We start from the raw sequence: 17117 nt of genomic DNA on the forward strand, positions 1-17117 counted from the left end.
CCAAGAAAAAACAAAAATCTATTACTAATCCCTTCCACAAGCGTACACAATATAGCTAAACAAAGCTTACTGCAGAGCTACGGTTTTTGAAAGGGACACTTTACACCCGGGTTGCATCTTTGAACCACTCTATGATAACCAGAACACACTTGCTGCTGCGACCACAAAGTGTGCTGAAGGACTGGAGAAGTGGGAAGAGCCTTTGGTCTGTGGAGGAATCAATCTTCTTTTTGAAAAGTGGTCCACAGAACTAAGTGTACTGATGAACTATGAGGCTAGATTAAACCATTTCAAATAGTTTGTTTACCACTCAAATAGTAGTGTCCTAAACAGCAAGAACATTTATGTAACAATTCAAGTGTAATGTGGACATCACGACATTTAATATTCCATATTCTGATCAAAGATAATGTGATGATGCAGGTGACTACAGGGTTTAGCAACCCACTTCCAGGTGTTAATGTGAATTTAGAGAATAACTTGGTTTTATCTTTCTTTTTTCTTTAAAAAAAGCTAGCTGTACTTTTCTTCTCCTCATTTCTGAAGCTAATTCAAGCACTGCCTCTCCGAACAAGAGGGAGCGAGAGAAAAGGGACTTCTCAATCATCCAGCACTGACTGGAATTTATTTCCACGCTTGACCTCTTCTTCTGTTCAGGTTCATATCTCTACTTAACACAAGATGTTCCCTGCTATATATTTAACATGAGTGATCTACACTTGAAAAACATTGCAAGAAGGGAAGGTGCTCCCAACTGCAGGGAAACAACTGTGTGTACTGAAGAGGTTTTCCTAATACCTTGTTTCCAGCTTGGTTTTCTACTCATCCATGTGTCCCATTGAGACCTCTGAAGCACACCTCCATGGTTCACAGACCTTCAGTAAACTTCGCTCTTCCATATATGCTCTTGGAGTGCACTGGGAGATGATCCGTTTGCTTCATCAGAAGAGTCTGGACACAAACGGTATAACAAGCCAAGCACTTCACAAAGCAAGTGCCAGTTTAAGTGGTGGCTAAGCTGAGGCAGCCAGTAACATAGCAAGAGGACAGCAGTGTTATCTTTAGGATCCTTCTCAAATGAGAGTCTGTGTTGAGCTGGTTGAACACAGGTGCAGCATCAAAAGCACACAACCACAGGAAGTGACCGTTAAAAGCAGGCACGTGTGTAGTGATGGATGACTTCTATCAAACAACAGAGCAGGCAAAGAGCAAATAAAGGCCAGGGAAGGGTGTACCTGAAGCCGTGTTAGCAAGTGTGCTGGTGGTATCACAGTGCTACTCATTGTCCATACTATCAACACTGCATTGACAGCTAACAAGGACAAGGCAAAAGTTTTCTTCCCCTTCCTGACTGTGCCAACCCATCTGCCTGACAAACACCAACACCCACACAACTGTTCATGTGAACTGTAACTTCCACTCACCTGCTGATTGAAATTAAACTTTATACATTGACTCTTCAAACTAACAACTGGGGAAGGAAGGAACCACTGTTCTTCCAGTGACCGCATCATTCTTTGACAATTTTCTTACCTTCCCTTTTATGTAAGTCCTTAATAATTTGGCCAAAAAAACCCCCTACTGTTTCATTTAGGCCACACTACCGCAACTATTTATCTGGCAGGCTTCCAAAGAAGGCATGAAGGCACAAGTAGGAAAAGGTCTGGGGAACAACAGCGCATACCACCCTGCTTCAAAACCAATGGCAGAATATGCTAGTTTAACTTTCTGTTTAGGTTCTGCCTAATGTCATTGGCCATTCTTTTCTTTCTGGATTCTTACGTTAAAAGTTACTTAACACCCTGAACCAAAGTCATACTTCTGGTACTCACATTTAAGCAAAATAGCACTCTGGGCTTTGCACACAAAGATTCATTTTTCCTCCAAAGGCACATCTAACAAGTGGTGCACCTTGTGCTCATCAGTGCAAAAAACTCTCCACGTCCCGCGCAACTACAGACATCTCAAAAATTGTTTCTCTCCCTCTTCACCCAATTCTACAATTCTTCCATTGATGATTTTTCCCACATAATTCTATTCATACTCTTCCTTAAAACCAAAGGAACTAAGCCACTAACACGGAGCCAGATATGACAAAGGCAGATGCTCTTCAGACACTTCAGAGTCTGCAGGTAAGGATTCAGGAAACTCCTTCTACTCCATTCTCTTCTTCACTCTTTATGTATCTTCCATATCTTCTCATTTCAATTGAATGCTTTTGTTTTGCTGGTTGTCCCACCAATATGTCACTTGATTTATTCAGTTCTAATGATTATACTTGATACTTTAATAACTTACTTTTTGGAAAGGGAACCTCATTTTCACCTGCAGGTTATGCAGCTCTTGGTTAGACCACCTTTTGCATCTTCTCTTTTATTTCTCCTCCTGTTTTTTTTCCATTTATTATGCCCAACTGACTGACTGTAAACTTCACAAAATTATTCCCCAATGTCATCTATTGTAAATAAGTGTTATAGATAGTGAAAGTTGTTAGAAACTAGGGGAAAGGATGTTTAAACCCTTATCTTCAGATGGTTGGTTGGTCTCTCTTTTTTAAAAACAAAAACAACACAAATGAGGCAGAATAAAAGGGCTAAACGGCAAAGTTACCATCAACGTTATCCTATTCAACACCTTTACGGGGGAAAAGAATCTTTATTTTTATATAGGTATGTTTCCATATATTAGTAAAATGTCATTTACTACATGCCCTCAATGACAGCTAGGAAATTTCTGCCACTAACCAGCTCTGTGACAAGCATGACCTTTGTAAACTTCACGGGCATGCTTTCTGATACAACATGGCAAGATTACCCAATAAGCCAAAACCTCATTATTTCCCTTTTGAATGGTGTACTTGGAATGATACAAGGAAAGAAAACATGGTGTTAATTGTAACATATTAGCATGTTGCCTTCATTAGTGTATCAGTGCCTAGTATATTTTACCTTGAAGAACCACTGAAGAAGACTGGTCACCAAAGTCTTGAAAATAGTGCGTGATTAAGCACAACATCAATGAACACTGGCAATACTCAGAGTAAGGCTGCTTTCTATACGCCACACCAGCCAAGACCACAGATACAGCTAGCCCTAAACTGACATTACACAGAGCTACTACATTTTAACTCAAGACATTTCCACATGTCCATTCCACAAGCTAAATGAAACCTAATAAAAATTTCATCAAATAGAACTCCAATGTGCTACAAAAAAATTATAAAAATCATGTACTTGAATAAAATAAACTGTTATTAAAGTTGGCACAATCCTCTTGGAGTAATTACAAACAGACAGACAGACACCTGTTCATAGTTAGGCCTGCAAACTAAGCTCTAATTTTAGCCACCACCTTTGACTTTGGCTAACAAAATTGATTTTAGCTGAAAATTGCTAAGTTTGCTCTGAAAGCCAAAGAGCAGTTATCTGGAAAAGTCAAATAAAATTGGCCTGTTTTAGAATTACCGGTCATTACGCAATTGCTATGAATTGGAATTTTGGTCTACGTCTAATTTTACTTCTCTCTCACAAACTCAAATCATAACTATCCTTTCAAACTTTCCACTGCACAAAATGTCTTTCAAAATTCTTTTGTGTACCATTTTTGAAGAAAATTAAGTATGCAGACAGCTAAGCAGGAATGCAAATTCATCTTATCAATATGCAGGACGGCAGATACCCATAAGCACCTGACTTATCAATATATAGGGGTTTGTTTGTGGGTTTGTTTTTTTTAAGTCTCACTTATTTTTGTCCACAGAAGTTAGCAACTATCATGCTTTTTTAAGTCATTTTTTTTATAGTAAGAAAACTGTGGTCATGACAAACTCACAGTACAGTACCACCATATGAGGAGGGGAATAAAAAGAGTGGGAGTGGCAGGAGGCGGGGGAGGAGAGAAAAGAAAATAAACACCCTTATTCAAAAATTACAGCATCATAGCTTTCACAAGCAAACTGAGCCTTATTTGAAACTCATGGTTAATTATCATTCTGGTGCATCATCTGAACAGTTTTGCCCTCCCCTTACTGCCCACAAGCCACAGCACATAATAAAGGATCCATATTATATTTACATGAAAGTTTTTCTTTCATTCTGTTCAGTGTTTTCATTTCAAAAGCAAAGGACAGAAATGCAGTGCAGTCAAGCCTTGTTGTTCAAAATCACGACTTTGATCCATGAAACCCTCATAACATTTACTTAGAAATCATGGAATATTTTGAAGAGTAGCAAATGTTAGGTCTTTACATCTCCTGATATAAGCACTCATGTTTCACTCATATTATATTTTCAAGGTTTTCATCACTACCTCATAATGGATTGAGACACTTTTTAAATTATTATTTATTTATTTACATGCACCAAACACTACATCATAAGCACTGACCCCAGGATCTTAATTCAAACAAACAACCCAAAGTGTCAAACATTTGAGAAGAGATTTCTGTTATTTAGCTAGCATGTTGCACCTGCCATAGAGTTGTTGCACAGTAGCACCTTTTAGTATTTGCAGGAGGGCACTCACCTCCTTTCAATTTAAATAGAAGTTAGCATAGAAAATGAGCAAACCACGCTTTGATTCCACCACACTCAAGGTATGGTTCTATACCATTACATATTCATTGCTCTAGTAAACTTGCACGTGGAAAGCAGTATCCAAAGTTAGGCAGGATTTTTTAAAAAACACACACACAAAATTTTAAAAATGTAACTATTTTAAGGGAGACACCTGTTTGAGTTTTTATCCACATATATGTGGGTCCCACTTTCCTTTAAAATCACTGGTTTGTAAATCTGAAATACTTCACACTGACATGTATTGAACACCTGGAGCAGACGTATATTGGTTTGTTAGTAAACACCTCTTATATTTTATTACTTCTACAAGATTTGCATGCCTCACATTGCTTTTCAACAAAGTACTGCAGAACACAAAGCAGAGAAAGACTGAAACAAAGACTGATGTGAAGTTACATGAACAAAACACAAGGGAGGGCTGAAGAACACGATCAGTAAAACTTCAAAATTTATCAGAATAAGGAAAAAAAAAAAAGCAGCAATCTAAGGGCACAGGTCCATGTAACAGCAGTACTGAAACAGACAAACTAAAACCCCCAAACCCCCCACCCCCTTGAAAGCTTGCAAGCTTTTACGGGATGCTGCAGCTTGGGGCAGTTGGAGAACCTGGAGCATCGCCAGGCACCAGTCACCACGAGTGGGGTGACCCCAAACTTCCCCTGGCAGGGAACGCCAGCCCATGCTCATGCATCCCCTGGACCTAAGGCGGCCGTCTCTTACTACTCATGGGCTGGGATGACATTTATGGGAACGTCTTCCACACATGCAGTCGCTACTGAAATTCTGCACACATTTCAATGGAAAAGGTAAATGCAGTTCATACTACCAAAACCCCAAGCAATGAAGATGGCATAAATATTACTAGTTTCAAATTGTTATTGCAATACACATTAAAAATACCAGGTATTTGAGTAAAAGAAATATTCTCTAATGTGTAAATCACAACACAATTGATCTGACGACATATGAAGGCTACTTATGCCAAGCTCAAATATTGAACAGCAGTATTTGTTTTAGCAGTTATATGACCTATTACATTTTGGAAACATCACCATATGTGCGTTCCAAAAGTGTTAGATGTGCCTCACCATGTCCACCTACATAACAGGGACAGGCCCTCAGAGCTTAAAAACATTATTTTTAAACTCACCTGTGAATCAAAACATAATGCCTTATGCAAACATGCTGTTTCTCTGTTCTCCGCTTTGCCAGAGGAGTAATTAGTAGTCTAGCCTGATGAATAGGGGCTCTACAAAGAACAGACTAATTCAGTACATGACTTAACCATACAGTTCAGTTCAGTTCAAATCCCAGAGTCTCCACACCACTTGTCATTAAATACACTACAGGTCACTCTCAAAATAGATAAATCAAAGTCACAGGTTTAAGTTTATTATGATTTCCGCTGGAGCTAACTGGATACATCAAGATCAACAGCAGAGATAGTATTTAGCTCTAGTTAGCATTAGAGTGTTTGACAAATAAATTAATAGAAAAAACCACATGTAAAACCTCTACAGTTCATGGCATGAATCGAAGTTGTACTGCTGTTATCACCATCCTTTGCAGAAACTGCTTTTGCTCTCTCTTCCTTAATAACTATCTCAAATCTGAAGAATATTGCTTTAATGCCCTCAGCACACTGATCCAGACACTATTAACACCTGTAGGAACCACAAGACATGTCATGGGAATGCTTCTTTCTGAAGCTTAAATTATTTGATCTCAAAGAGGAAAAGGCCAAATTCCAGACAAGCTGCTCTGTATGTTACAAATTGGACAAAAAATTGCCAGATGCAAGATCTGAAGAAAGAAACAGAGTTATTCACACTGCAGACACTGATTCCATCCATCAGCACACCTATCCAAGAATCTATCATTTTGGATGGTCAGAGCTAACATAAGACTGCATTTGGTATCAGTCAGAAAAAAATAAAAATACGAAGTTCCTGGGCACCTGGGTCTTTAATTTACAATAATTTAGGAACAGTAGAAAGTGAAAACCGCAGCGTAACTACAGAGATAAAATACGACCTACATCAGCTCTTCCCGGAAACGTTCACAAGCACGGTTTTGCCCGTTTTAGCAGCTATGCAGTGCTAAAGCAGAACAGGCATTGATTAGCTTTTCCAGGAAATAACCACAAGAACAGGTTGACTAGCAGCAATGCTGAAGTGCATGCAGTCCGACTACCACCTGCAGCTGTGTTTGCAGAGGATTTGCTGGGAAGACATGCACATTTTATTTGCAGGCCCATAGACACACACACCACCGAAGACGGGAATGTCGTGTTTATTTCTCCAACAAACCGGAGCAAAGGTAAACTTTTCCACACTGCCCCACTTTCTGTAACTTATTTGGAGTGGAAGTGTCAGGATAACAGACACAGAATCCTCTCAAAAGAAGTTCACGATCTAGTCACAAATTACAGGGTAAAAGAAGTCAACTGAAAACATTAGGTCAAAAAGCCTAACAAAAAAAATTTAAAAAGTGATACCCAGAATACTTTTGTTGCCAATTCCTCAAGTTTCATATATGCATATCTCACCGTTTTCACAGAGAAACCAAAAATTAAAAATAGGACACTTAATTTAGGACCGTAAATAAGTGCCTGTCAGTACGACGGCCATGGGCCATGAACGCTGAGTCAGCAAAAAGCCAGCAGGAGCACCTGTAGCTGCAGCCCCGCCCCTCCCCACGGCTGCGCTGCCTCCTCTCTTGGGCTGCCACACGCAGAACGACACCACTCCAACCGCAAGGAGAAAAATACTAACCCAAATCTGTTTTTTAAACCAAGGGGAGAAACGTTTACCCTGTTGAAGCACAAAGGCAGCAAGGAGGCAGGAACAAACAACTGGGCAAGACTGTTTCAGCAGCAGTATTACCTTAAAACTTTTATCGTCTCCAGCTTAAATCCACTCGTACGTTACATATTCATCTTATGAACTCTATCACACAACTTATGTGAAAAATAGAAGAAATTAAAATCTCACAACAAATATTTATTTCCTCTTTAGGACACTGACTCTCAGCCCTAATGTTGACAACTTGCATCAGTCAGTATACTTACATCTGCACATACCCCTCCAATCCAATCCCACTCCTGAGAATACGCTTTTTTATTTCTGGTCTCCTCACACACGCCATTTCCATGCTCAAAAATGGAAATGTGATTCCTACACTGTAAGACTTAACTATATAATCACTTATTTCCATCAGATGTGTTGAAGAAGGCATTAGAACTACAAGGTTTTGAAAGTAAAAAAAATGGGGAGTGTTGATGAGAAACCAAGAGAAGCAGCAGCAGAGTAACAGCTACAATTAAACCAGTAAGTAGTTTAGCATAGACCTGGCTTAGAGTGCTAAACCCCAAATTCAAGGAATTGTTCACAGAAGAATTTAAAAATAACTACTAATAACACTATAATATCATAGTAGACCAAACTATAGCAAATAAACAAAAAGTGCGCCTTACAAATGTCTGACGCATCTATATAAAAAGCCCGTGTGTTGGTCTACAGCATCATGACAGGCTGCAAACTTGAATCTTCGAGGGAGACCAAGGCTCTGGTGACATTACCGTAGATCAGAACTGAAAATGTTTACAGGTAGACAACCACTCATTAACCCTCAAAATTATTTTTATATATATGAGAACTTTATATGTTTTATATATAAACATATATACTTTATATATATTTATACATACTTCATGTGTTTTATATAAAAACATATAACTAAGTAGTATACAGTATGTTTTTATATAGATTAAAAAATTCAAAAAAAAAGTACTGAGGTGATGATCTCAGATTTCTCAAAGGTTCTGAGCCTACTGTTCTGAAAACAGTTTACATGTTCCTGTAAGGCAGTCCTGCAGAAAGGTACCAAAGCAGTTTGTCAGCACAGTGGAAGAAATAGCGTAAAGAACAAGTCGGCATACAGTGCTGTTTTAATCACTTTTGTCCAGTCTTGGTCAAAAGGCAAATTGACGTAGTGAGAATGAACAAGCAAGAAAGAAAGAAAGAAGCAAAGCACTTAAGTGCCAGGACACCATCATCCCCAAAAATCCAGCCACAAACAGCCCGAGAGCTGCCAGCTGACCACCGCTGCTGACTTGAATGAAAATTGTTCCACAGCTGCCTTAGAAGTTACAGTCACCACTGAAAGAAAAGCAATTCAGTATTCAGAGAAAAAAAAAAAATCAAGCTAAGCTCTCCAGCAACACTCCATATTGCACTGACATTTTAATATTGCACTGAGTGGAACTAACATGCTATTTTAAAAGAACGACCTGTATTCCATACTGCCTTCACAATCCCTCACCATCACAGAGATTACTCATTAAAAATGCAGAGAAAGTTAACAAATTCTCTGGGATTTAACTAAGTTAGAGGCAGTAACACCAAAAGAATCCTCTGTGACATTACATTTCCAACAAGCCTCACAACACTAGCAAAATGCATGAAAAGGGCTACAAACTGCGGGAGTCTGCAAGAACCATGAATACGAGCAGCTTTTCCATCCAACGTGACAGTCGCAAAATGACAAGCCCGTTTTTGCCTGCCTACCGGCTAGTCTACACTCCTCTTTTCTTCTTTTGAATTTTCCCCAACTTAAATTGAATGCAAATAAGCCAGGTGTGGTCCCCAGAGCAGTAATCTGCAGATAGTCCCCACCGAGTTCCCATAGCAACTTGCACAGCTGGCCATGAGAAAGAGGTTGTATCTGCTTCATATTGGCTACAGAGTTTAAACACTCAGCGAGTGAAACACCAATTACGGCATCTTGTAAAGGAAACATCTACTAAAAAGCACATCCATTTTTCCTTGATTAATACAGGAAAATAAAACTCTGGATATGCTCCTAGTTCAGCAACCGCTCGGCATGTAAAGTGAATATCTGTTATTTACAGGAGGTGATGCCTGCAAAGGAAATGGCTTCTCTCTTCTGCTGCAAGGTACTGAAGTTTAAGAAACACTACACCATTTAGAAAATGCCTGTCATTCTGTAAATTGCAATCAAGAATATACAGCTGAAAGAGAGAAGCCAGAAACCCAAATACAAATCCTTCTGGTCGAGTTATAAGACTCCCACAAGACAGTACTGCTCTGATAAGTGCTCTGTAATATTTCCAGTTTTAATTGTACTCTTTCTGTATCGGCTTTCTAAGTCTCATTCTAAAAATCTAAAGTTACCCTGCGACTGACAAACAATTGTTCATCACATACAAATCCTATCCTTTGTTGCTTACCTACAAGTAGGTGGTATCCCACCTTCTATTCATCCCACTCCTTTCTGCGTCCGGCACGCATGGCTCACTGCTTTCACCTACATCCAAGCCCGCAACTCTTCTCCTTTACACTTCACCCCAGCCTTCTCACCGTGTCCCCTTCCATATCTGCCGGCTAAACAACAGGGAGAAGGTGCTGAGGCTAATTTGGAACCACAGGTGCACTGACTGGCCATAGGGTGTACTTGTTGGTCAACTGACCAGGCAAGCAATACAGGTAAGGACTGTGCTTTCTCTGCTTTTCCTTTAGCATGCCCACAAACAGGACATCTCTCCTCTACACAGAGTGTGGTTTCAAGTAAGAACAGCCCTACAGGCTTAGGGAAAGAGGCCCGTGGATCCCAGCTAATATCCTGTGGCTAGCCGGGAAGCAGGAACCAAAAGCTGATGCTTAGGCAAGAGTGCAGGAACACAGAAGGTGCGTAAGACACTGCCCCCCTAAATGACAACTCAAAGACTTTTTGGGGCAGAGGATGTTGCTAAACACTAAGTAAGCCTCAATGGATTTTTCTCTCTCATGAATCTCTGTCAGCATCCCATTGAACTCCTGTAATCTTTTAGGAGCCAGCCTGCAGCAAGGAGTCCCATGGCTTAAGTATACGTTGAAGAACATTCTTTTTTATTTTGCTTTGAATCTATCTTCTTCTGTAGCACTACTTCAATTTCCCCTACTTCTTGCACAAAAAGAGACCGTGAACTGTTAGTCTCCATTCACCCCTCCATGACACTTCACTGACTTCTGCCATACCCCCCTTAGCTCTGTCTTTTCTAGGACGATAATCTCTAGCCTACACAATTGTTCATAAAAAGTGTGAATGGCATTTGTACAGTGATCCTTAATGCTGCTTTTCTACATCTTTTTTTGTGTAGGGGGAGAAGAGCTGCACAGTACAGTACCCAGGAAAACGAAGCTGTAATGGATTGTGGCACAATGCTATTTTTTCTTATATGGCTTTGCACTCTCTTCCTGGTAAGTCCTAGCATTTGATTTGCTTTTTGACTACTTGTTGAGCATGAAAATACAGTAGATATTTCCATGAAAAATCGTAACATGAGAGATATCATACCTGGAGTGCTAAGAGTGCCTACGCTACTGCACATAAAGTCAGGATCTTATCTCTAACTTATTCACCAGTTTCAGGAAAACTACAGGAGCTTATTATCGTTGAAATATCATAATTTGTTCAATTTGGTTAAAACTGGCCAACTGTTTATGAGGGAGAGCGGAAAGGAAAAGTCAGACAGAAACAACACAAACCTCTCTTTCCTTATGAAATCTGGCTAACATAAAAATAACAACATGATGCTTATCTGTTTCCAAAAGAGCAGGCGGTTGGTACAAATAGACTCCACAGCAGTCAGTTCTGTTTGTGCTGACTTTACAAAACGCTTGTCCTTGTACCTGGCTTAACCACCTCTCTGCAAGCGATCCCTATTTTTCAAGGAGGGCAAGGCAAGCTTATACAGGAACATTCAGCCTCTAACTATGCAAGAGGCCACCATTATGCTAGCTGTCTCATATGAGACTACACATTTATGTATGAAAGGAGAAATATAAGCAAACAGGAGCAGTTTAATGTGCATATTGGAAGTTAGCTATAAATTTCGTTCATCCATCAACATATATAAGACATTGTACACCTGTGAGCTTTATCCATTACCCCACCTGTGGGAACTAGCCTTAATCCATCGCTAACCTGAAAGCTGCTCATTTGCTTAAGTAGTTTTAGTTTTCTTCTCTACCCTTTCTGCCTTCCTTTCCAAATTTCTTTTCAGACTAATCAGCAGCACTTCAAAGAAACAGCTGAGCTGGTGGCATTAAAATGACCAGGGAAACACACAAAGCTTTAACAGGGTACAACCACTGAGCAAGTGAAACATGCCATTGAGCGTTAAAAATGACAACTGTAAGCCCACTCAACTGAAAAAAAATTCACAATTCATTAGAAGAAAAAAAAAAATTAGTATTCCCCTATAGGCCTGGCAAAATTTGCACTTTAAGAACCATATCATATTAACAGTCCATCGTATGTTAATAAAAGCCAAATAATTAAAACCCGAAGGCTCTTAGAGGTCTGTATTGCAAGCAATAGATTTACAGAATTTACAGAACGAAATGAAATGGACATACAGGTGGCAGAGTCTGGAATCTGAGAAGCTGAAAAATGAAGAGATTTTACATTGGAAATGAACATGTCATTTTGAAAGAATTTCAAGTGTAACACCAGCTAATGCAAATAAATATGTAACATCAGGTGTTAAGGAGGAGACACTCCAAATGGAAATATGCTTGTGCGTACACACACATACACACTCTCACTCACATGTATCTTTTATACCAAGAAAGAGGCAGGTTTTGTACATCTCAAAAATACAGAAGATTTAAGCACATATTGATTCTGTCCTCTACAGCTCTTATCTCTGCTGTGGTTTCCATTCATGACAGCTGATGCATGCTGAGGACAAACTTGCAATGAAATTGCCCATATGTAATTAGAATGTCATTTGGCCAGATCAGCACTAACCCTACACGTGGTACTTGCTTATAAACAACTTAAATGGGGGATGGAAGGGAAGGGAGAAGGTAACAGGGAGGTGTGAAGGTTTTGACTTCTGAAGAGACTTGGAGATGAGCATAGCATTTTTGTAATAAAAGGAGGCCGTTAAGCTCTCCTGTGTAACTTAGGCCTCAACTTCAGGTGATGGATTAGATTAAAAACACTGTATTCTGATTAACACACTCCAAGAAATAGAGCTATACCATTTTCTTAGCTTTAGCTGTTAACTTGAAGTCCCTTTTTCATAAGTATAAGGCATGCTTTAAAATTGAAATCACCTGGGATCAGTTTCCAGCAACTGAATCTTGTTATGCACCTTCAGCTGGTTAATGAGGCTTCCTTAAACAGAAGCCCCCTTATATACTGTGAGCAAGTCACTGTTCGCTCGATCCAACTTGGTTTAACCAAAGATTCTGAATTTTAAATTCAGTTTGACAGGCTTTTCACACTCCGAATCCATCATAACTCTTCTCAGAAACATCTTTGGCTTTGTCAGCAACTCTTCTGATGTTACAAATTTCCTAGCAGCACCATAAGGTTAGTCTCAACTGTATTTATAATTCAAATATTGTAATTGTTATCATAGGTACAGTCTCACTCCAAAAGCCATTTCTAGATTGTAATTCATCACAATTCAATTCATTTTCAGAGTCCATGTGTTTCAGAGCACAGGCTCCTCTTCCAAAAGTGGAATCTACATCTCTTTTGCTAGATGTTTAGCAGACACTGTATTTGGCTAAATTAAAATACGTGGTTCGTTTCCCAGAAAAACTGGTGAATCTTAGATCCCCTTGTAGTAACTGATCTGATAGATGCAACTCCATCACTTTGCATTCTCTGAAAACTTTACCAACAAAGTTTCCATATTTCTTCCTGATCACTGGCAGATACAGAAGAGTACTTGCTGAAGACACAGCTAGTAGATTTTGACTTTCCATTAACAACTATATTGAGGTTTTTCAGTTACCCTGTCCTTAATCCTTTTAGTATGTGTTACTATTGATTTTGTATCACTTTAATTTGGTAATCAATGAAGTAAGTCATTCTAAATCAGCTACTTATAAAAGAGTGCATTTTATCAATACAATTGCAAAACAAAGCTTTAATCTTAACAAGAACTGAAAAAGCTTACAGCAAATTCATCTGAACAGACTTTCTCTCCTACCCCAGAAAATTGTATAAATTGGCATTAGCTTATTTTTATTGACCAAAAATTGTCTATCAGCAAATAAAATTATCTAGTCACTCAAGTAAGTGCAACTGGCCTCTAACTTTTGAAATAAACCTGTCCCATTTTTTCACATTATTGACTCACTCGTTTTTCCACCCCCTCTCTGCAGCTTCCTTGGCCACCGACATCAAGAAATTAAACAGATTCCTTTCCAGTCATTGTAAATTACTAAATGCAAGCTGCCTCATCCTGCAGATTTTAGAAATCCAACTCATACAATCTCAAGCATTCCTCTCCCTCCTCATTCCCATTTACTTTGAGAATGGCATTTTCTCTCTGTTTTTAGGAAACACTTAAGGCCACTCAAAAGCAGGTAAGTATCCAACCAAGTTCAAAGACTGCATTCTCACTTGTGACCCTGATGTTACAGAGTTAAGAACATGTATGACCCTTTCCTGATGAGCAAACAAGATAGTTTTCAGTCATGCCAACTCAACTCAGTAAGCTTGATGGGGGGTGGGGGTGGAGGATCCCTTAAAACAGGTTAAGAAGGGTGCAAACATGCTAGCGATCCATGTCAGACTGTAGGCTCTCACCCTTGCACGTTTCAAAAAGTGTCTGTGGACCACAGCCTCCATGGGTGGATCCGTCAACCTAACAGCTGGCTCCCACCAAAGGGGTGGGGGGGGAAATCTCACTGTTTCCTCTTTTTGGGGGGTTAGTATGGGTTTTTGGCACTGCTTTATCAGGACACAGAGGTGTTTAACTAGCACAAGAAGTTGCTAAGAGAGAAGCAGGGGGTGGATGGGGAGCAGGGGGAGAGTTGCTGCTTCTTTTGACAGCAAGCTGCTATGGTGGTCCACTTTGCCTCATGAATGAAATCCTATCTGCAGAAATATTCATCCTTCATCATAAAATCATAATCATGTAACAAGTGTTATATATAAATTTTGCAATGGAGGCATTGCTTGAGCTTTATGAGCTTGCTAAATACCATCAGGGAAAATAGATCAGGGTATTGTTCCACACAATTCCTTGTGTACTTGTATTCCGATAGCTTGAGAAAAGCACATATTGTAATTCCAGATGACTACATCAGACAATGCTCCCCAAACCATGCTACTGCCTGTCCTCCTTATTTGCTAACCAGGACATAACCATCTTGGAGAGAAAACACAGACTGCTATTTCAGACAGAGAGTACAGCGAGCAAACCGATGAAGCTGCAGCTGGGACTCCTGGGCACCCAAGCCAGCAGAAAGATACGGGAGACCAGACCCCCATTTGGACTCCTCTTTGCCTCATCAGGAGGAGGAAAACCATGTAAGGTGTTTACTACATTTATTTTTCAATTAAAAATATTCTTTTATAAATCTTCTTTTTAAAAAATCTATAGCATCCTTTTAAATAGCAGAGTATGGGCGGTTACTTGTCTGTCAAGCAGCTTTTGTTGATGGAAAGTAGATACCAGGTAGCAGAGGTACAATTTAAATAAGTCATCATCACTGAGCTTATTCTTTGATTTCCCTCATTTTTATATTATTTTAAAAATATCAGCCATCAGCATTTGTGAATTTCACTGAGATCTTTTCTCTCAGAGGTTATTTGGCTGCAATAGTCAACAGGTAGACTCCAAGATCTGGAAGCTCCTTCAAACAGTGTTCCTTGCAATTCCATTTTCAAATTTTACTTCACTGTGCAAGTTGCGAATCTTACAGCCTTACTTCAGCTTACAGCTAATCTATCCTACCTGAGCAATGAATCGTCTGTTTGACTATTAAATTAACAGTCAAATTAATAATTAATTTCTTAGGCTTTTGTCCTGCCTAATTACAGAAACATACGTATCATATTAAGGACCCATTTTATTGCTGCTGAGCTCACCTTATTTGTTTTTAATACCAATTTTTACTAATAGATTTTTATTATATTATCACACTTGAAGTCAGAGATATGTTCAGTTCTAAATCATGCACCCGCTACTTTAGCTGTTACAATTCTCTAATTGGTAATGTTAATACCACTGACCTCCCCAGCACAGATCTGACATTCCAAATGCTCCTCCTTACTTAAAATTTTCACCATACAGCCCTACTGCAAATAATTGTCCTTGCTGTTTCTTTGTCAGGTTTCCGGTTACACTTTGATGACGGTAGACCCTCTCCTTTCTCCAGAGGCTCTCTCTGCTGGAAAGAGATCTCATGCATAACTAAATTTAAACTTTGCTTCCCTAAGCAGTCTTTCCAGCTACACAATTCTATTCAAATCAACAGATAGCATCTGTTTAAGTGGTCATAAGAATTGTTGTGAAGAGATGAATCACCTAACCTAAAACTTGCCTGACTGTGATTAATACTAGGTACAAGAAACCTCACAGTGGACACCCATGGAATAGCCTACTTACCAGAGAAGTTTCTTCCTAATCCCCTTTGGTTAGCACTTTATTTGTTCCCTGTTGTATAATGGTTTTTCAATTCTTTACAAAGGCTTTTACAAAGCTTTCATTTAACCTAACATAATGTACTGTAAATGAATAATCCCTTTTCTTTCCTGATCCTGTTAATCTTTTGGCCTCAGTTACATCTCACAGCAGTGAGATGCAAATGTTAATTATGCAAGAAGTATAAGATCTGTATTTTGATTTCCATCTGTCCAATACAAGTCCAGCACAAGAGGCAGATAACTGAGTGCTTTCCTATCACCATGGGAACATGATTGCCAGGAACATACCAAGAACAACATCTCATATTGACTCCCAGAAGCCCCAGTCAAGTACCTTCTACCCATTTGAGCCTCCTTTATGTCCTTTGTTGATTCACATTTTTCACAAACTCCTGAGTATTCTCACTGTAACTCAGTCTTCCTCAGGACTGAAGAAACATTGTCTAACTCATGTAACATCTCCCCCTTGTTAGCATTATGTACGTCAATTATCTCATATACATAATTTATATGGATGTAGAAGTAGTTGAAACATTTTATTAATGTGACAGTGAAAACAACCGAAGCTGACAAAGTTGTAGGCCGACCTCCCTATACCTCCCATGGGGTCATACCAGCATTCAACTGACCCCACAGTTGGCAAGATTAGCAAACTCAGAGAATCGGGCAGCAGAAGATTAACCCTTCTGAAGAACAATTTCGGCAGCTCAGCTCCCCAACCTGGATGACTACACAGTCAGACAAGTGCAATGGAGCAAATGCCGCCAAGGGTGGGACCGAACAGAATCAGTCTCTTCCCTCACACCGGCCCTGGTGCTTGCCTAACCAGAGGGAGAGACAATTTGACTTGGCAATCCAGAAGAAAACTAACTTGATAAAAAGCTAACAGAAAATTATTTTTCTTTCAAGTTAAATCACCTATGTGTGGAAGTCAAAGACTGAAAACAGATGCAAGGATACAGGCTGAATCATGAAGGAGTGGGAGAGAAAGGGGAAATGGTCTGTCCTTTTTAAGTTTCATGCCACTGGAAGGTTTGTGTTGTAACTTCAGCATGAGGGTGAAGAAACAGGGTACGGCAA

The 17117-nt window shown here is 39.4% G+C and overlaps 1 protein-coding gene across 8 annotated transcripts in view; it reads right to left on the minus strand.

The window, feature by feature from the left end:
* Window positions 1-17117, minus strand: part of POU2F1 (POU class 2 homeobox 1) — a 123200-nt gene that overhangs the window by 64606 nt on the left and 41477 nt on the right. Inside the window, exon 2 of one of the 8 annotated variants that reach the window (XM_087758009.1) lies at window positions 799-951. The exons of the other annotated variants lie outside the window; for them this stretch is intronic. Within the exon in view, the coding sequence (XP_087614135.1) occupies window positions 799-826 (28 nt within the window). The 5' untranslated portion in view covers window positions 827-951. The remainder of the gene's footprint in view (window positions 1-798; window positions 952-17117) is intronic. 8 annotated transcript variants of the gene reach the window in all.

This window comes from Nipponia nippon, unplaced genomic scaffold (assembly GCF_047370975.1).
Source record: "Nipponia nippon isolate SJK-2023a ecotype South Korea unplaced genomic scaffold, ASM4737097v1 scaffold_2, whole genome shotgun sequence".
NCBI classification, from domain to species: domain Eukaryota; kingdom Metazoa; phylum Chordata; class Aves; order Pelecaniformes; family Threskiornithidae; genus Nipponia; species Nipponia nippon.